General features: G+C 45.6%; 1 protein-coding gene across 3 annotated transcripts in view; it reads right to left on the bottom strand.

The window, feature by feature from the left end:
- Nucleotides 1-2,327: 2,327 nt before the first annotated feature.
- kansl1l (KAT8 regulatory NSL complex subunit 1-like) overlaps nt 2,328-20,363 on the bottom strand; it is a 29,269-nt gene continuing 11,233 nt past the window's right edge. For 2 of the 3 annotated variants that reach the window (XM_035393811.1, XM_035393810.1), the window contains exons 5-16: nt 18,419-18,540; nt 14,962-15,151; nt 13,035-13,179; nt 11,024-11,167; nt 9,600-9,752; nt 9,314-9,420; nt 8,775-8,899; nt 7,616-7,670; nt 6,833-6,945; nt 6,089-6,254; nt 3,369-3,654; nt 2,328-3,013 (exon numbers count right to left, since the gene is read on the bottom strand). In XM_035393811.1, the coding sequence (XP_035249702.1) occupies nt 3,424-3,654; nt 6,089-6,254; nt 6,833-6,945; nt 7,616-7,670; nt 8,775-8,899; nt 9,314-9,420; nt 9,600-9,752; nt 11,024-11,167; nt 13,035-13,179; nt 14,962-15,151; nt 18,419-18,540 (1,551 nt within the window). In that variant the 3' untranslated portion in view covers nt 2,328-3,013; nt 3,369-3,423. The remainder of the gene's footprint in view (nt 3,014-3,368; nt 3,655-6,088; nt 6,255-6,832; nt 6,946-7,615; nt 7,671-8,774; nt 8,900-9,313; nt 9,421-9,599; nt 9,753-11,023; nt 11,168-13,034; nt 13,180-14,961; nt 15,152-18,418; nt 18,541-20,363) is intronic. The other variant, XM_035393812.1, reaches the window with a different exon arrangement.

The raw sequence follows: 20,363 nt of genomic DNA on the forward strand, positions 1-20,363 counted from the left end.
ATTTTTTTTTTTTTTTTTGCACCATATGCAGTGACATTGTGGAAGCAAAGCAGCGGCTTGCACAGCCATCCAATACTTGTCACAGTTCCAAGCTCACAGCCAATGGTGACAAACTAGTGCTGGGACCAAGCTGTCGCCGTGGCAACAGAGTAGCAAAAAAATAATAACGTGAGCATACTAGGTAGAGATCTTTAAGGCAGTTTCTGTGTTACACCACAGAGGAAGTGCATAAAACACCGCAGGGCATCCAGAGGTGTTTCACAGTCGAGACACGAGGGATGTAAGGGGGCGTTTGGGGCCCCCATGGGGCAGAGTGCTCATGTTCGATGACTCACGCTGATAAATTAAGACTAATGAGCCATTACATCAGAGCTGATCAATAATATGACTGGAATTCTAGGGCAGACTCTCCCAGGCATTTAGCAAGGGGGGATATAAAGACCCTCCATAGGAGACCCCTACTTGCCCAGTTCTAAGTCCAGAAATCACACATCACAGAAAACAAGGTTTATAACAGCAAACGATAATATGGGTGCGAAAGACAATTGACTGATGTAAAAAAAAAAAAAAAAGGAATGAGCCTGCAGTAAGCTGCATAATGATCAAAGGCCATTTGAGTGGAGTTACGAAACAAGGCGGGCAGAAGTCCAAGCTGCGGTTCTTCCAGGACTGCAGATTTCAGCTAATGAAGGTCCAAGCTCTTCTTTTGATGCTGTCTTCTTTGACTTTGACAGGAACTCTCAGGCAGAACTGATAACCTCTACTGCTGCCGGCTCGATTTAATCTGCCTGGTTCCATCCACCAGCTTTTGAGAGTGGCTCAAAAAACACACTGTGAAAAAAAAATAGGAAAAGAATCTTCAACATACAGCATGTCAAAGACTGAGAAAATGTTAGTCAAAATACCATTCTCTGGATGAGGTCGGGTGGGGGGGGGGGGGTTACAAAAGGATTGGAGACCTGTACAGGGTGTTTTCCTGTCTCCCTCCCAAAGCATGCTGGGATAGGTTCAAGACCCCCCCCAACCCCCCCGCGACCCTGAACAGGATAAGCAGGTTAGATAATGGATGGATGGACGCTTTTGTGCCCATTCAACCTTTGCCATACCACAAAAAACCATGAAGAATTTACAAAGCATCCTCAGAGGGTGGAATGTACACAGAACTGCACTTCCAGGGAATCAGGGACACAGTGTGCTCTCTGGGTCTTACAAATTTTCACTTTGTCGTGAACATAAATTTCAGCAAAGAAATCCTAGAGCCTGGCTGTAAAGTGTATTTAAAAGTTATGCAGTTTGTAAATTTGGAATGCTGATTGTGAGCCAAGGCTTACGCCCAACATCAGTGCCTGTACTCACTATAATGCTCTTGTGGCTGAATGGAATCAATTCCCCACAGCCTTGTTCCAAAATCTACTGGAAAGCCTTCCCTGAAGAGTGGAGGCTGTTACAGCAGCAAAGGGAGGTCCAACTCCATATGAGCGCCTATGGTTTTGGAATGAGATGTTCAACAAGTGCATACCTCTGATACTAGATAAAACCAGATTTCATTCCCGATCATACCCCAGGATGTATACACCATGATAAAAGGTTGAAGTGGATTGAATAAAGCAGGGAAATCTGACGTGCTTTCCCAAAGGTAGGCCCACATGTCCCCAAAACCATTACAAATGGCGAAAAACCTTCCCAGACTGGAATATTGCACATGGGTTATAGCACTGCACCTTAAATCAATGATAGATAAAAGCAATAAAGTGTTTTATTTCATGGCCATGGGTTTAAAATTACTCCCTTGTAAAATCACAGGCAAGTTTCCGATGAATGTTACTGAATGAGCGCTTGTTCAACTTCAAATGTTTTGCACCTTATTATATTAATGTCATGTAAAATTGAGATGGTTTAAATTCATGTGTTCTCAATCTCTGATTTAAAAGTGAATATTATGCTAATTCTTTTAATATTCAAGAGTGATGTGTTACAAAGAGAACTGAATGACTCATGGTGAAGACTGCATGCCGTTGCACAATACAGCCGAGGCAATGAAACTCATCCAAACCATTAACATCATTCTGAGCAGACCCTGGCGACCATGATTTGGACAACAGTGCCACCTTGTGGTTTTAATATACTGCTGTAATGCTCTCAAAAGTCAAACAAATTCAAGTGCATCATTTATAGAAGCCTACAGTATGTGGGTCTTCAAGTCTATTGATTTTGTTTAGAATTTAGCTTAGTGTTGGTGTACCATCAACCTTTTGGATATGGAATAAAACTCAGAAGTACAGATTGCTTTAGGGAGGTTTAACAATAAATAATCTTCCAAGCTCATATCAATGTGTACCTTTTTTAATGATGTAATATACATTACAATCCCACCCAAAGTTGGTCAAAATGACCAATATACTGTACCGTAATGTGAAAACAGACAAAAATGTCAAAATGGATGGTTCAGGCTAAAGCAGTGGCATGTATAGCATGTAATTGACAATATATCCATTCTGACAGAAAGGAAATGCTGAATGAAGACCATTTAAAAAAACATTTTTTAAATGAAAATACACCAACAATTTTACAGATCTTTTGAAAGCTTAAAAATGGCAACCAAAATGTAAAAAATAAATATAACAGTTTAACTATATACACTGTGGTCAGTTACCTTTCAGTAGACTGGTAAACCACTAAATCTGCAGATTATATAACAACCAAAAAGGTTAAATCAGTCTCCTGCAGAATGAGAAACTAAACACCTGTATGGGCACAGAACACAGCCGTCCATTTTAAGAACCTTCTTTTGTAGGGAACAAAAAGACTGGGGCAGTAGAAAAGATGGTAAAAACTGATTTGTTGTTTTCTGTCTCGTAAAACAGGCAACATATAAAAAAGGACTGTCGAGGTGGAATGTAGACCACTCCAATCGATGGTGGGTGTGATGTCACTTCCTGTGAGTGTGTGTTTGCATTCAGGGATCACAGGAGGTGATGGCCTCTCCCCTTCTGTCGCATGGTCCAGAAAGGGCCTGCAAAGAGACACAGGGAATAGTTCATAAATAAGAACTCTCGTCATTCACTAGCATCCACTGCTACTTGCCTTGTTTTTGCCTGGAATACTTTTCGTACTTTGCATTAGTTGCTCCAATAAGAATTCATCTGACTAAATGGGTAAGACATATGAATATAAATCTTGTCTGTCAGGCTGAGTAAGTAAACCAAGTAACCCATCAAACAAGCATCTCCCTCAAAACTCAAAAAAGTGCATTCAGCTTTCAGTCTTAACTGACAAGCAAGAAAACACCTGGAAAGACGCACACAATATGCAAATATTATAATTATTATTATTATTATTACTACTACTACCACCCACTGGCATGGTACCTGTACTCTGAATGTAGTGCTGTGGAGAAATCTCAGCTGGCTTTGCGAAATCCAATTAATTCCCCATGTTAGCCATCAGCATGTTTTGCCTCATGCCTCCAGCAGAGAGAGCTGTGGCGCAACAGTCAGTGCCAGAGAGGCTGTGCTCTGAGCAGGTGTCTGTGCTGCAGAACTCAGTCCCCTCGCTGTCCGACCGCAGAGAGGCCAGAGAGTCCTCCTCAGGCTTCAGGGCCTCCTCATCTTCCTCAGACAGGGGGAAAGTCCGCCGTTCCCATGGCAGCAGGAACTGGGGTGAGAGTACAGAGAATGCATCATTGATCTGCACAGCAGGCGGCTGTTTACCTTTCGCTTGAATATTATTAATAATTAAAGCAGGATTTCTTATTGGATGACTAAAATCCTTTAATCTTTGTCAAGAGGGAGGTTTTTGATGGACTAGCATTGCCTTTGTATTTCCTGCAATTTTCCCAGAAATGTTGTTACATCCTTATCCTTACATCCTGATGCGACATCCTAGTGTTGTCGCATCATTATCTCAAGCACAAGAAAGCTAACAAAAGGTCTAGAGTTGATTCAATGTGTGGAATTTGCATTTGGAGTCCGCGGCTGTTGTCTCTCAACATTAGGACCAAAGAAGTGTCTACGCCAGTAAAGCAGGCCATCATGGGGTGGAAGAATCTGAATAAATCTACCAGACACTGCCAAAACATTGGGAGTGTCAAAATGAAAATGGTACATTGTTAAGAAGCAAGAATTCACTGGTGAGCTCAGCAATAGCAAACAACCTGGTAGACCATTTCCAATTTGTGAACTTACAAACCTTTTGAGCATAAGTTCTTATGCTCTGTTTTTTTCACGTTGTTATAGGTCTGGTTTTAATTCAGGTTCTTGAAAATATCTAAAAGCAGCACTGAGTCAAAACCAAGAAGTCACAATTTTACTGATTAGCATAATTGTGCTTAATCTGTGTTCTGCTCTCAAAATAATAACAGCACAGCGGGGAGCACACTTCGTGCTTAAAACACAAAAGTCAGCCCTCAGTCTGCAGCAGGCATTAACTACAAAGTGTGATTACTCTGGCCTAGCACCTGCATCTGAGCTGTCACGTTTGCTTCTCAGCATTTCAAAACGAGCAGTCTATCCCGTTTCCCCTACACTGGGCATGGATCAATCTTTAAAAATAGCCCAGCCACACTGCCGCTGGATGGCTCATCCTATTAAGGGACTGTTGAAGTGCACAGGCCCCACAGTCTGCTGTGTGTGTGTGTGTGTATTTGTGTGCATGTGCGCATGTATGCGCATGCGTTCATGTGTACATGTTTGGCCATTCCCAATTGGCTAGAAAATGGGAGGGAAACATTTTTTAAGCATTAAAACCCTGCAGTGTCACTCCCAGCTCAAACATCTCCCCACAAACACATCAGCAGAGTAAATCTTAACTCCAATTTGAATTCTAAATGACAGGGTTAGTAAGATACACTTTATGCAGCACTGTCCAGATTCAATGCTGTATAAATTGCTTGTGGAAAACGTGCAAAAGTATATTTCGACCAGAGTGTCTCATTAATGTAGGACACTAATCCTGTTGTGGTTGTGATGGACATTTAATTAAGCCTACCGCACAAAGCGGCATGACTCACATAGGAAAGAGCCTTTCGAGTCGAGCAGTGCTTTAACTGCTTCCCGCGGGCTCGAGGGCCCTTTAAAAACAAACAGCCCATAACCCTCAAGAGAGACCCTGCGGATGCATGATAGAATGTCAGTATCGGGGCGAGGGAGACGTGTCAAACATTCATAAATGACATGGTAACAGCACAATCCATGGCTCTGCATTAAATCCTACATACTATATGCAGACACACGGACAGACATAGAGGGATCGAAATTTGTTTCCACTTCATATGTTCCGGCTTTATCCTTTCTGTAGTTAATAGTATAGCAATAAAACTGATGATTCTTACCTTTTCTGTCAGTGTAGTCTATTATGCCATTCTTAATTACTGTAGTATGCATTACTTTGCATATTTACTAAGCAAACACATCTAGTAATTTTAATTTTTATGTAGCTCGTTACTGTGAACAATAAGTAAGACTGTGGCACAGAGCATAAGGCAGCCGACTCATTTATACAAACTCATACATACAAACCCACCTGTGTGGCTCAGCCATGACAGCTTCTGATCTGTTAGTGCATATCCATCTTTAACTGCCTGCTTCCCATTTGCATAATGCGGAAAGAAAGAGGGCAGACTGCTTTTTAACTACTTAAAACGTTGCCATGGCCACATGGCAAGCCAGCAATGAGAAAAGATACTTATTTAGCCTGCTTACCAAAGATATTAACTGATTCTGTCAACATTATCAAGACAAATTGGAAGAAGCCATAGTGCATAGTCCACATAAATAAAAATATTCTTGCCACATTCCAAGTGCATATTATTTAGAGGAATATTTGAAATAATCAGGTGAAATACTTCACTCCCACTCGAAAACTGAATCTACAGTTTCTGGGATATAGGCTAAGCCCAGCTCTTAAAACGATGCGGCACTTTCTCACAATAATTCCTAAATGAGAATTCCGGAAAGAATCCATCAGGGGCTAATGCACAGCAATAATGACCTCAACAGGAAATGAAGCCTACACAGAAGCCTGTGTAAAAGTAGTCCCACTGCGCTCGAGTGGGTGCACTGAATCATAACAGCAAATGCGTGACTCTTACTGCGCATTCTTGAAAGCTATCCTCAGTATCTGCAGCAGGGTGGACACAGTCCCAGTCCACCTGCGCAGCCAGACTGCTCAAGGCTGCGCAGCCCTTTGCAGACGGGGCTACGTCCAGGATGCTGCCTGCTTTGCTGCTGGAGGACCTGCAGGGAGAGATCACACCCCTTTCAGGGGCACATCACTTTTACTACAGGTCCCAGAATCCATCTGGCAAGCATGTTTATAAGAGATGGAATGGGCTTCACCTTCTTTATTCAAGCCCAGCCCAGCATTTCAACCAGATATCACCACGACTGAGCCATTGTTAATAAATGAATATCCTTAAACCAAACATTTTTTCATATTTTACAATATTCATACAATCTCCCAATTAAAGCATGGTTGATTTTGAACTAAACAGCACAAGCAAACATAATGACAGTTATATTTTTCTGCAAAAAAAGTTATTCATATGTAGCAGACATTACCATGCACAATAAACAACTTGGGTGGACACCCCTTTCAAAAATAGTAATTTTTTATCCACATCATTTTTCCGACAGGTTGGATACCATTGGTTGTAAGTAAGCTCCAAGCCAAAAGATTTAAATAAATGAATATGAATTAAATGGAAGCACAGGTGAGCTTCACATAGTATGTGTAAATAAGTGAGACTGGTGTTATGTCTCATTGACCATCACATAAAAACTTATTTAACGGGACAAGTGTGTAACTGAATATGAGATAAACAAGCTGCACCAACCTGCGACTCCGCCTCCGACCCCGCCCACGTGCCCAGGAGGACCAGCAGAGGCGCTCCCGGTGCTCTCCCACCTGGTGCCGGCGAGAGAAGGCCCCGTCCAGCAGAACCTCCACCTGCGAGACGGAGAGAGTCACTGTCTCCACAGCCCGGGTTTCATGTGACACAGAACTGCGCAGGAGAATACAAAGGGCTAAAGCATTGGTTCCAAAACTTTTTTAGTCAGGCCTCTCTATGTTAATAGAAAAATTCCTATTTCTGAGATCATGTGACCTCTAAACAGATTGCTAGCATCCAGGGGTGCAATGATGGCTGACGCAAAACAGTAGACATGGGGTGCACAGGGCTGAGTAAGGGAACCCTGCAAATGTTTTGCACTGCAGTATTTCCCCACACGCTCATTACTGCTTAAGTGTAACGCATTTGAGGCTGGGTCAAAATGTGGCAGCTACTCACTACTGCAATTAAAGCACAAATGCTACGCAAAATGGTACAGCTCTTAGAATGTGTGCGTGTTGGGACCTGTGGCTCAGCAAACGCTAATTCCGCAGATCAATTTCCCATTACCGTTAAAAATAGAACAACAAGGCCTAACGCTCTCGGTTATCAGTATAAATAACCAGCTCCCAGGTGATCACCTGGAAAACCAATCGCTGCATTGGGGATGTGGGGAACTCCCTGGGGCTGAATATTCATGAGGAGGGCAGGAGCGCAAGCTTGTATACAGAGCAGCTGTGTTTGCATACGGGCCCACCCCCCACCAGGCCGCCGCCCCAGGGTTCTTACCTCGTCCCCGCCCCCCTCCCTCTCCTCCAGAGGTAGCATGTTGATGATTCGCCAGCTGTTCATAGGGGAAATAACACAGAAAACCTGAGCGGCTATGAGCACCTCTTCATTTCTACAGAAACACGGCTTGCCAGGAAGCCACGGTAACTATCAATACCTTCATTTTGCAGAATTATCCACTGTAAACAATGCAAACATTGCTCAAGATATATAATAACGTTCACGGCTTATATTGCACAACACCACACAAAAACATTGTTGTGAGAATGCTATGTCAGCCACTTAATTTAAAGGGAAAAACAAAACCTATGATCTTACTGGATTCCTATTTAGCACCAAAAAATGGCCCAAAATGGTCCCAGGATTCAGTGTGGCACCTTTCTAATGACTGTGGTCAAGCCTGAAACCTCAAGGTCACCAGCACAGAAAGCACCAATCCAATTAAAATCTGGAGAAAATAACAGCCAATCGAAGTACTAGTTTGAACTGTCCCGCCGAGCACTGTAAATGAGGAGTGGGCTACGTCATTTCAGAGAGGGAGGCCACTGAGGGCGTGAGGGGCAGGGGGCGTGTGCAGGTGTACCTGGGCGTGAGGGGCAGGGGGCGTGTGCAGGTGTACCTGGGCGTGAGGGGCAGGGGGCGTGTGCAGGTGTACCTGGGCGTGAGGGGCAGGGGGCGTGTGCAGGTGTACCTGGGCGTGAGGGGCAGGGGGCGTGTGCAGGTGTACCTGGGCGTGAGGGGCAGGGGGCGTGTGCAGGTGTACCTGGGCGTGAGGGGCAGGGGGCGTGTGCAGGTGTACCTGGGCGTGAGGGGCAGGGGGCGTGTGCAGGTGTACCTGGGCGTGAGGGGCAGGGGGCGTGTGCAGGTGTACCTGGGCGTGAGGGGCAGGGGGCGTGTGCAGGTGTACCTGGGCGTGAGGGGCAGGGGGCGTGTGCAGGTGTACCTGGGCGTGAGGGGCAGGGGGCGTGTGCAGGTGTACCTGGGCGTGAGGGGCAGGGGGCGTGTGCAGGTGTACCTGGGCGTGAGGGGCAGGGGGCGTGTGCAGGTGTACCTGGGCGTGAGGGGCAGGGGGCGTGTGCAGGTGTACCTGGGTGTGAGGGGCAGGGGGCGTGTGCAGGTGTACCTGGGCGTGAGGGGCAGGGGGCGTGTGCAGGTGTACCTGGGCGTGAGGATGTTCTTATACTGCAGCTGCTCCACCTTGCTGCTGACCGCCAGGGACATGGGAATAACGATGTCGTCGATGTCATAGAAACACTCGCCACGGAGACGCCGACGCGCGAAGCTCTGGAGACGAAAGGCAATGGTGAGCTCTCTCTCTTTACACGCAAATGCACAAATCACACGCGAGCAGGCACACGCGCTCACGCACAGACACATGTGTGCGGACGCCTTCACAAAGAAGTTCAAACGCGCGCGCACCCATCTGCATAGTCTTTGAAAGTCCACCACCTGAGTGCCATCAATCTCCTTTGAAGGCACACAGAACAGCCAACCACCAGATGTCACTATTTCTCAAATGAGAATCTCCTCAGCAGAAATTTGTTTGAAATCAGACACTACAAAAACCTGCAACCCAAACAATGTCAGACACCATTATCTACAATACATCAATAAAAGAAATTGTCTTTTTCAGTTACAACCCATGAATTTAAAATATGCTTCACCCATGACTGTCGGAGGGATGTGTTGATGGGCTACCTGTGAAGGCTGTTTGTGAGTCTGATTGGACCGTGGGGTCATGAGGTCAGGTGGGCTGTCCTCAGGTGTCGGCGGGAGGCAATAGTTCGACAAGAAAACATCTCCATCTGCAAAAACATGATCACCAGAGGCTATACACTGTTCTACAGATGAACATCCCCCTCAATGCAGTCTACACCTAGTGTAGCTGCCCACGGGTTTATCTAACAACAAAAAGACCAGGAAGGGTATACTATGAAGAAAGTCATATTACAGTTCTCCAGTAGGGGGCAGTATGTACTCCTACCTTCCGCCCTCCAGTCGCTGTGCTGTCTTTTCCTCCCTCCTCGCCACGCCCGCCTGGGGCAGCCCTGAGCAGCGGGGGTCCACCTGACCGGTGACCCCACCCCACAGGCCCTCCTGGATCTCTTCCCATGATGCACTTCGGTGTGACCGCACCCTGAAACAAAAAACGCAGGGAACTCTCTCTCATGACGCAGCAGACCGTAAAAGGACGTCGGGCGCGCATCAAAATCCCGCCGTGCAAAGCGTACAACAACACGTTCTCTCCCAAAAACGTCAAGCGCCTGCAAGCCTCCCCCGGGCCCTCCACAGTGAAGCAGCCAGCTCCTTTTCCGAGGGGCGTAGGGCTCTGCCTGGAAGAATGGACATATCGGAGCCGCACTAATGCAAGAGGAGCTGTCTGCTAATCTACCCCCGCCAGCTGTGCTTCACAGCAGGCTGAGCACAGACAGTGGTGTCGAGTTCTGGGGCGCCCAGATGTGCCGTCTGCCCGGCCAAGATAAGCCTGGAACGCCGTCAGGTTTCGCATTCTTCCCGAATCTTCTGCACACATGGCAGCGAGACACCTTGTGCCCTGTAAAAGCGAGTCAACAGCAGGGCTTCTAACCCCTTCCTGTCTCATCTTTGTTCTTTATTTCAATAGAAATAGAGAACGACCCGAAAACAAAAATGATGGCACAAGAGGAAAAGCAGACCATTTCTTGGTTCTCTTATTTGACTTATGAGTGTGTGTGTGTGTGTCTGTGTGTGTGTGTGTGCGTTTGTGCGCATTACATGCACACAGTTTTTTAGCTTGCGCTGTGACTTTTGAAGGTTACGAGTTCTGACAGGAAATCAACCTAACAGCATGGGGGAGCTCCCCTTGCATCACGCTGATGCTGTTGTTGCAAACTCTGCTTTCTTCCTGCACACTCATTTGGATACAGATAAAGCACCTGCTGCTCATCACTCAACCTCTGATGATACCGTACCAGCAGATGACGCAGGGCTTGCACCAAAGCAGTCTGGGATATAATTAGGACTACAGGTCTAACAAAGAGGACTGCCGTACTAATAAAGTGGAGTATAGGATTAATATAGTAGACAATGGGATCAATAGTGGACTGTGGGACTAAATTATTGTCAACAGAACCAGATCACACAAGGGCAAATGAGGTAAAAGCAAACACAACACAACGGTGCATTACTCTACACAAAGTTACTCATTAAAAAGGCTTATTCATGTATGAAACAGGTTTCCGGGATCTGCAATGGAATAAGACCAAGTTCAACACAATGATGCTTTCACTCTAGAATTACGCACACATTCAAATCCGTTTTAATGCCATTTGCAAATATGTCTTTGCTTTTAGATGTGCATGCTACCAATATGAACGAGTAGCATTATATAATTAAAGTACTATCCTTATAAGGAAAACCATCTCTTACCAAAGAGAGCTGGGAAATGGTGTTCTTTGCCCCCAAAGCTGGGGCACCTGCACGGACCTGGATCCTCCGTCTTTACGGCAGCTGCCCGCTGGACCCAGTCCTCCCTGCAGAGGGCACTCTGGAGCAGGACGGGCAGCGGAGTCTCTGTAGGGCAGAGTGGACAGGGCGTCAGATACAGGGGCAGCCCGTCCGCTCGGGTAAAACCAAGGCCCTGCTCTCATTCTCCATTATGTCCTCAAATCCACATCTAATACACTCTAAACAGGTACTTAATGGAACACGTTCAATCAGACTGGCCTACTTAAAGGTCCCTTGTGTGCCAAGCCAATCATAAAATATGAAAATCAACAACAATAAGCTAATACAAGCACAATACATTTTCCTTTAATATGAGGATTTTCATGAACTAAACCAGGGCCAACCAAGCCCGCCTCCCAACAAAAAGCATCTCTTGGCTATGATGAGCGAATCTATAAATATATCATAATAAAAGACACAAGCACACAGCCGGGTGAAATGAAGTGCCCTCAGCTTACCAAGCTTCTGTTCAGCAGGCACTGTTTCCATTATATATCCTGGCAATAATAATTCACCAATTAGCATTGACCTGGTGTCTCTGGGCCACAATTCAGGGACAAAAAAAGTAACATAATAAAAAAAGAGACAGATGATCTGTTCCTCATCCACAAAGGAGAAGCCATGGGTGAATGCACACGTAAGGTATCCACACAGACACGCACACACACACACACACACACACACACACACAATACATGCACATGGGATCACCATTCACATATACAGAATACACACATTCACACGCGGTATAGAAACACACACATGGTACAGACGAGACATGGAGGAAACACGCATGTGATAAAGGCTACCTGCTCGAGATGGAGTACAGACTAGATACACTTACAATAGACATACTGTACACACGCACAAACACATGGGAATACAGCTACACCTGGGATATACACACATACCCCACAGGCCCAAAACGACAGGCATTCCTGTCTGCTAACGTCAGTGTCATCGAGTTCCATACGGACAATGGAAATGCAGCAGATGCCTGTACTGCGGTGGAATAAAGAGGGCGGCCCATTCGCCGCCTGCACAGATGGTTCTCCGCAGCCTAATTCCACAGGGAGCCTTAGGCTACACAACGACACCGCGCGGAGAGCGAGGCACTTCCACTGAACCTTTACCTGCGTCTAGAAGACGCCGATGGATTTTCAGGGTCACTTGCTTTACGAGACCAGCTGACTGCGAAGGACAAAGGCGCCTCTACAGAACTTTAAATGAGGCGGATGATAGGAGACCCGGGAGGCACCGGGACAGGCGTGTCTGTGTAATCACCTTTCACTCGCCTCCCCTCCTGACAGGACCCAGCGGTTTGGCAAGAGAGCCTGAGCCGTGGTGAGAGACAGGCCGGAGATGGGCCGGGACCTGGCCATGAGTTTGGGAGACGGGGCTCGTATTGCTCAATGACACCTCACATCCAACTTCGGGTTAGGGAAGCAGGCAGGGGAGATGGGCTTTGAACTCCACCAGGTGGTTATGGGCTTAGATCCAGGGCTCACCACTAAAATCAGCTTTCTGCTTCTAGTGACAAATTCTGCCTCCGGGGGTTTAAAATACTTTTCCCTTAACTACCTGACATACACAGCGTTCTGTCATAGTAACACTTCTATGGGTGGGATTCACTTTAAAAACACTACTACTGGAGGCAGACAGTGGATCAAATTCCGCCACAATGAGTCATTAAAATTGTTCCCTGACTCTACAACATAATCTACACAATATGGGCTCTAACTAACCAATCCCAATAATAATCAGGAGAAAGTGTTTGTTTTAATATTGTGGTATTCAAATGTAATATATCTGATGGTGTCACAAGAGACCCAAAACATCACATCAAATAGTCGAGGCCAAAGAACTGGTAGAAATTAGTATGAGACACTTTATAAAGGAGCCTTTAAGCACTGTTAGGCTGGCAGGAGTTTACCTGAGGTGAGGGAAATGACTGGGTGTGGCCTCATCCGCTCCACCTCCCTACACCACCCTCTTGAGGTAGGGTCGCTGGCCTGTGAGGGGTATGCGTGTGCAGCTGGGGGGTCACAGGGGTCACAGCTGGGGATGGTCACCTGACCCTGCAGGGAGAGAGTCCACAGTCATGAGGGTGTTTCCCCTAGCAACAGAAGGCTGCCTTCACAATAGCACTCAAGTGTTTACTCAAGACTCTGAAGTCCTGTCTGACAGCATCACTGTGGGATCAGATACAACACCCCACCCCCTTTAAATGAAACTGATCATGATTGGCCAGTTATAGATCTGTTTCCTCTTAAAACAGAAAGTACTAAATATTGTACAGCAGTGAATACTACACATCTCACTGCAAGCAACTGAGTCTATGTGATACTCTATAATGACACAGAATCAATGCTTTCTGTTGTGGTTAAGATAATGTATTACTACATGAAATACAGACACCCTAGACACAAAAATAAAGAATTAAAAGGCTTTGGGCTTGAGACCCAGTTATAAATTGGATCTCCTGTAATATAAGCAATAATTTTTCGATACTAATTTTGGCTTCCCTTATTTTGGATTTTCCCCCTTCTTTCATTTCCATGGGCTGTCAGTTTGGAACTCCCCACCCTCGCAGCTGCTAGCATTGGCTCCAGAGTTCCAGCGATGGAGGAGCAGGCAGCAGCTGCATCTGGGGCGCCACCCAGACCAAAGCATGCACCGGGCCGCCCCGCCCCGCAATCACACCCCTCACGTCGGATATAAGGACACAGGGGCCCGTAACCGTATGAGCTCCCCGAGGGGGGACACTCTCACCGGGGTGGGGGTGGGGGGGCCGCACGCTGACGGCGACGCCATCCTCACAGGGCACAGCAGGGCCCCATCACTCGTGTGGTCGGTGACACGAGAGACGCGCTTCCCGCTGAATTGCACAGCGGTGGCTGGCAGTTCCACTCAAAGCCATTATAACCTTTCTGTTACAGTGCTGTTTCTCCAGGCCTGCTTTCCTCAGAATTATAATGTGGCAATTATGCCTTTTCAGAAATGTACCCAGCTCTCAATTATTTTGCTGAGAACACCGTGCACACAGCCAACGGGGAACCTTCAGGAGAAGATAAAGGCTAAAATTAAGCCACGAGCCCGAGCCTCCTGTCATCTGCAGACTGCAACCCGTTTGGCACAAATTGAGCTTTTAGTGCTTCGGCTGAGGTTATTTTTACTGATTACTGGGCATGCCAGTCAAAGTGTGGAATCACCTGGCAAAATATGTGCTTATTTAGTCTGGAATTTTATAAACTGAATGTTAAAGTCAACAATTTGGCGGAGAAGCATTCAAATGAACTCACAAATTTTTTAAATGTAACCTAAAAATATTATTATCATTTGTTATTTGCTACTTCTTAGTAGATATACCACTATATAATGATTGGTGACTCACATAACCTACATTTTACCCAGATATAAATACTCATAGTTGGATGTTTTACAGGGGTAACTTGCTTAAATAATATATCTGACTATAATAGATAGATATGTAATAGAGTCCAATTCCCTACCTACCACACCGCCTGGATGTCACAGCAGTTGCTGCACTGGGAGTTTCAATAACAGATGAACAAAGGGCTTGTGCTTTGTCTGAGCGGCTGCTCACACGTTTGTTCGCTTGAAACCGGCAGTTACTGAGGTGCACTGCTTTATCCAATGTCGAGGCCTTTTTGGTCCCATGCTACAACAAAAGCCTTTCATTCAAAATGGGCTTAATTGCATCAATGTGACATTCCGTGCCTGACATTACAAGGGAAGCATGTTGTGACAGCAGGAGGATTTGGAAGATTTGTGTAGCGTTGATGAGATTATGTCTTGGAGGGTCTTCGCCAGGACGAAACTGGGTACACTCCTCATACCTGTCGTCTGTGCAGGCAGGTAGGCGGGTCCAAGGTGAAAAGGCGGGGCTTGTGATAGGTCAGCAGGGGGCGTGTCCGGGCGGCGACGCAGGTGCTGTCCCGCTGGGCGAGCTTCGGCCTCCTGCGACACACCCGCCGCCTCTTCACCCCCCCCTGACCCGGCAACAGGTTGGCCGGGAAACACTGGTCACTGCAGAGAACAGCCAGGGCTGGTTACTCATTTTACCCAGATTTACCTGCTCCTGTGCCCAAGTCTCTGTAGCTGCCACACAGCCACGGCTACAGAGGTTATATGTTCGAAACCCAGCAGCATGGTGCCTTGTGACTGGCTCTTTCTCGAGGACTGTACCGCCCTTTGTGCAAAGTTATCAAATGTTTAACGCCAAATTTCGCAATGCTGTCAACTGTTAACTCCTGGAAAAAATGCAATGTAAATGAAAGCTACTTTCATGTCACTTAAGTAGCAGTTTGCATACAAAAAAGTTACACAAGTGACAATTTGCCTAAGAAGTCTAAGTCAGGGCTTTGCAACTCTAGCCCTGCAGGGCAGAAATCTCTCTTGAAAAACAGACAAACACTAAACTGAAGAGAGGAAAGCACATTAGTTAAAAAAGACAACAATTAATGGAGTCATTTGGTTAAGTCATCAGTGCCCTCTGGGACCAGGACTGAGCACCTCTGATCAAAGTGCTGCTGTCCTTTAAAATGCATGCCTGCAGGCACTTGCCAAACCGTTTTGCCAAAAAGAAAATGAGAGCTGAAGGGTCGGTACACATTTTTGTGGATTTGAAACAGTGACTAAACCGTCATCCAGCTCGGCAGAGAACAAACAGTGCGAAAGTTCTCCAAAATTCCATTTCTTTCTCTGTTCATTTATGGACTGTGTTCATGAAATCGCACCTGATCGAGAGATGTGCTTTCCTATGTGACTCTTTGTCTGTAACGTCCACTGGGAATGCACCGGCCGCTACGTGCCGTAATGCTACTGGTAACAACAGCAGAGTACTCTGGGAAATCAGCAGCAAGGAAGCCAGCTCTAGAAAATGCAGAACCAACCCCCTGTCCTCTTTAAGTGTGAACGAGGGTCTGAAACACTCCCAAAGGCTCCCTGTTGAAAAGGGGGGTCCACAATGGCCCGGGAGAAGCACAGAGGCTCTGTTGCCTCTGCCAAAAACAGCAGGCGCTCTGAAGCATCCAACCAAGAGGCCGTTACCCCAGCAACCCCGGGGGGCCAAGAGGGCTGACACAGAGGAAGTGTCATGTGCGCTCCGACCTGTATATCACAGCACTGGAAAATGTATTAATATCACTGCACTGGAAACAGCATGGATTAGGGACGAGACACAGTATTATATTGTTTTATTACTTGATGACAGAAGCCCTACATGATATCTTGAATCAGTAGTAAATCGCTTGCTAATTAATGTTAAGCATTAAGAGAAAAACTAATTATACTCCTTCTCAACAATACTCACTACAGGGAGCTAGAGAAACCTGCATAAATACCTGATAATGAATTGATATTATTTTTCCTACCTGAAAGCGTGAATGAACATATCTCTTTGCACTGAGCTTTAACCTACCCATGATACAGTTTTATACAGTGACAGAGGAAACATAAAGCAGAGTTCATTGTTTCATTCTGACAACCAAAGAACAGACAGAAGCCAACTCAATTAAATGACACATCCCGAATATTAATACTGCTTTTGGTCTGCCAAGGAGCTCTCAGCTAACATTTCAATCTCATTCTCAGCTCAGCAGGGTGGACAAAGCTTTCATCTATGTGCCCAAAGCTATGATTTTACTGTTCCAGACTGCCAAAATGTGATGCTTCAAAGCACTGGAGATTACCAGTAAATTGTCTTTAGCCCAGTAGTAAGGCAGTAAGATTACTTACTCATTTTTCCAGGATAAACTTAAATTGGTTCTCCTCTGATTAGACTGGTAGGCGGGAGTAACATTTTTAAAAAATCGAATTAAATGTTACTTAATTTTGTAGATGGATAACATTTACATTATCAAGCTAACTTGCCTAGCTTGTAATATCCCATGCCAATGGCAAGTAGGCCTACCTTTGCATTACACAGCAAACAGCTTAGCCTACTGCTTTGCCACATATACTGCAACACACTATTGGCATCAGTCTGAATTCCTCACAGTGTAAACATTCATATGGTTGTCACTACTCTGAAGAGTATGAATTAGGCTCTTTGAGAGAAGAGTGAGTCTTACGCAATCAGCCCAGTGGTGAGTACATGTTGTTTGACGTACAGTAGACATATAGAGGGCTGCAGCAGTTGTCAAAGATCTGTGCTGATACACCTCGATTGAGAACAGGCGTTAGGGCTAATCAATTTAATTTCCTGTCTTTTGAGACGTAAACCACCATACCAGTATGTATGCGCTCAAAAGATTGGTCTATATTACCAGAACTGGCTGTTTGGCGGCCCAGAGGACAAGCAATCGGATTTAGGATTTATCCGCCCCTCAGGACACAAAATACAGGGCGTATTCTGATAGACTCCCTCTCCTGCTCGGATCAGCGCAGTCATGCTGACCTTCCATTAAATGAGCTTTCTGCAGTCTGGCACGACTCCGCTCAGCCAGAAAGGAGACCTGCCGCCATATTCTCTCCCTCTTTCCCTTTAAGGGCGAAGGGTCTGCTCAACCCTTCCACAAGCGGCATCAGAGGTGATACAACCCAATTCATGTTCAGAATCCAATTCTCTTATGTGCTACAGTACCGGCTTAAATTGATACTAAGTTCTAACAAATGCCTCCAAACTCATTGGACAGCGCTTCATCATAAAGCAAGACAATGATCCCAAACATACTGCTAAAGCAACAAAGGAGTGAAAAATGATTTACAGGCCAAGTCATTCACCCGATTTCATATGCTGAAGAGAAAACTGAAGGCAACTAGCCCCTGAAACAAGCAGGAGCTGAAAATGGCTGCCTGGCAGAGCATCACCAGAGAAGATACTCGACACCTGGTGATGTCGAAGGATCACAGATTCAAGTAGTCATTGCAAGCAAATGATATGAAACAAAGTAGTTAACATGACTACTTTCATTTACATAACATTAATATGTGCTAAACAGTATACCCTGAAATGGAAGGGGGGCTACATATTGAAAATGCTGTATTTTCTAAATGGTGAAAATAAAGTGCATAAATATATAACCATATGTGATTTTTTGATTACCTATTTAAATTTGTGAAATACAGAGACAAATAAAGAAAAAAATATGTCTTTGTCCCAAACATTATTGAGCTTTTTATATTTCATACTAGGTCACAGAGGTTGAGAAGAGTTTCAGCAATTACATGCACACAGCAATATGGTACATTCTGATTGGCTTGTGTACAAGAGTACGGATGCACGGAATTGGTCCTGCACTGTGCTGAGGATAGGGCTGCCTGCTCAGGGCTTGGGAAGGTCTTTCTCCTCACCTGCTCAGGCTCCTTTTGCTCCGCCCCTTCCACCGGCAGGGCGGTTTGGACGTAGGCGATGAGGAAGGGGAGAATCCGAAGGGAGGCATCAGGCTGTTGACAATCCGAGTCAGCTGGGCACTCTGCGGGCACAGGATGAGAGATTTTAGATGGCACAGGCAGCACAGGATGAGAGATTTTAGATGGCACAGGCAGCACAGGATGAGAGATTTTAGATGGCACAGGCAGCACAGGATGAGAGATTTTAGATGGCACAGGCAGCACAGGATGAGAGATTTTAGACAACACAGGCAGCACAGGATGAGAGATTTTAAACGGCACAGGCAGCAGAGGATGAGAGATTTTAAACGGCACAGGCAGCACAGGATGCACAGGTCGCTCATAATAACCTGAAATGGCCCGGCACCTGAACGCGCTTCATATGGAGTTACACGCAAATTACTCTTCATCGATGCGTATCTATTCATCAGTCTGTACCATCTGTCTGTGCATCTATCGACTCTCCTGTCTTTCAAACAGGCGAGTTATCTCTCTGTTACTCCACCTCTACTCCCACCCACACACTGCAAATCTCCTCATCCGTGCATCCGTCCGCCAACCCATTCGCCCGTGCGTTTGGTAATCCGTCCAGGAGCGCTGTTCGGGCAGCAGAGAGCGTAACCTCGGGTGCAGAGCAGGGCCTTGCGTCTGTCAGACCCAACATGTCCGCGTTCGCCGCACACAAAAGCCACAGAGGCACCCGAAAAGAAACGTCTTGTTTCAAATGGCCAGCACACACACCGGCAGGTGACCTCTCCACACCGGCACTCCTTACCAAACATCTCAGAATGACACACACACGACTGGAGAACCCAAGCTGACTTCCTCAGGCAAGACTTGGCTGACTGGACCGACTCCCAGTTGAATGGCTTAGGTCTGGAAAGCACACTGCTTCTATTGGTCCAAATTAAGTCAGCGATGGAGAAAGCGTTCAGCTCAAATACTAAAAATTTCCATCACGACTCCATTAAACAGTGACCGGAATGAATTTACTTCTTACAAATCAAAGGTCAAATCGACTGCCGGCCAGATGGCACAGGACAGATCCCGAATCCCTGTTCAAATTCAAATGTAATTCTTTGTCCAGACGCTGCTGCTGTTTTTCAAACGTCACTTGGGCATTCCGCACAGTGAGCAACCAGTCAGAGAGGATGACAGTTAATCTCTAATCAATAAGGGTCCTATTCACACTTGGAGGATTTACACACCTGCTGAAGGGTTTTTAGCAAAGTTGAGTGTTCCTTGAACTAGCTAGACACTTCCTTGAATTTTTTATTTGCTCATGGTAAGCACACGTTCACATGCGTACAAGTATACGGGAGTTACACTTACCCTGCATTCCACGTATTTCTGACTCCTTTACACACAGGTGGTATATAAATATAAAGAAACTATGAAATTAAAGCTCTGGTAAAATCAAGAAATTTCAGTGCATTTGTGGGAACATAAAACAGCTGAAAGCAGCCTCTGCTATGCCAAAAAGACTGTATAGGTATTGATTTAAAACCCATATTTAGTTTCTATTTCACCAATGTGATGAGAGGGCATTCTTCTGGCTCTCCCTGTGGAAAGCTTGTTTGTTTGGGTGTTGACACCAGAGGCAAATAAATCCTTTAAATAATAAAGCTGAAAGCCACCTTATCTTCTTCCACTCAACATTCTGAAAGCACTAATGGGTAAAATAGCTTTCAAAGTATTGCCAAATGAGTTAAAAATGACCTTGATGCAAACTGCAGCATGACCACAGCAAGTCCATACAAACGTAATGTAAATATATACAGCACATACCCACGCAAACATAAGAAGCCATACTGCAAAAACTCTGGCAAACACCAGTTGAGAAAATGGAAATATTAATTCAATGGCAGCAGCACCAGTTTTTCCGTTTTGATTTATGCACTTTATG

Source organism: Anguilla anguilla, chromosome 15, assembly GCF_013347855.1.
Source record: "Anguilla anguilla isolate fAngAng1 chromosome 15, fAngAng1.pri, whole genome shotgun sequence".
Classification (NCBI taxonomy): domain Eukaryota; kingdom Metazoa; phylum Chordata; class Actinopteri; order Anguilliformes; family Anguillidae; genus Anguilla; species Anguilla anguilla.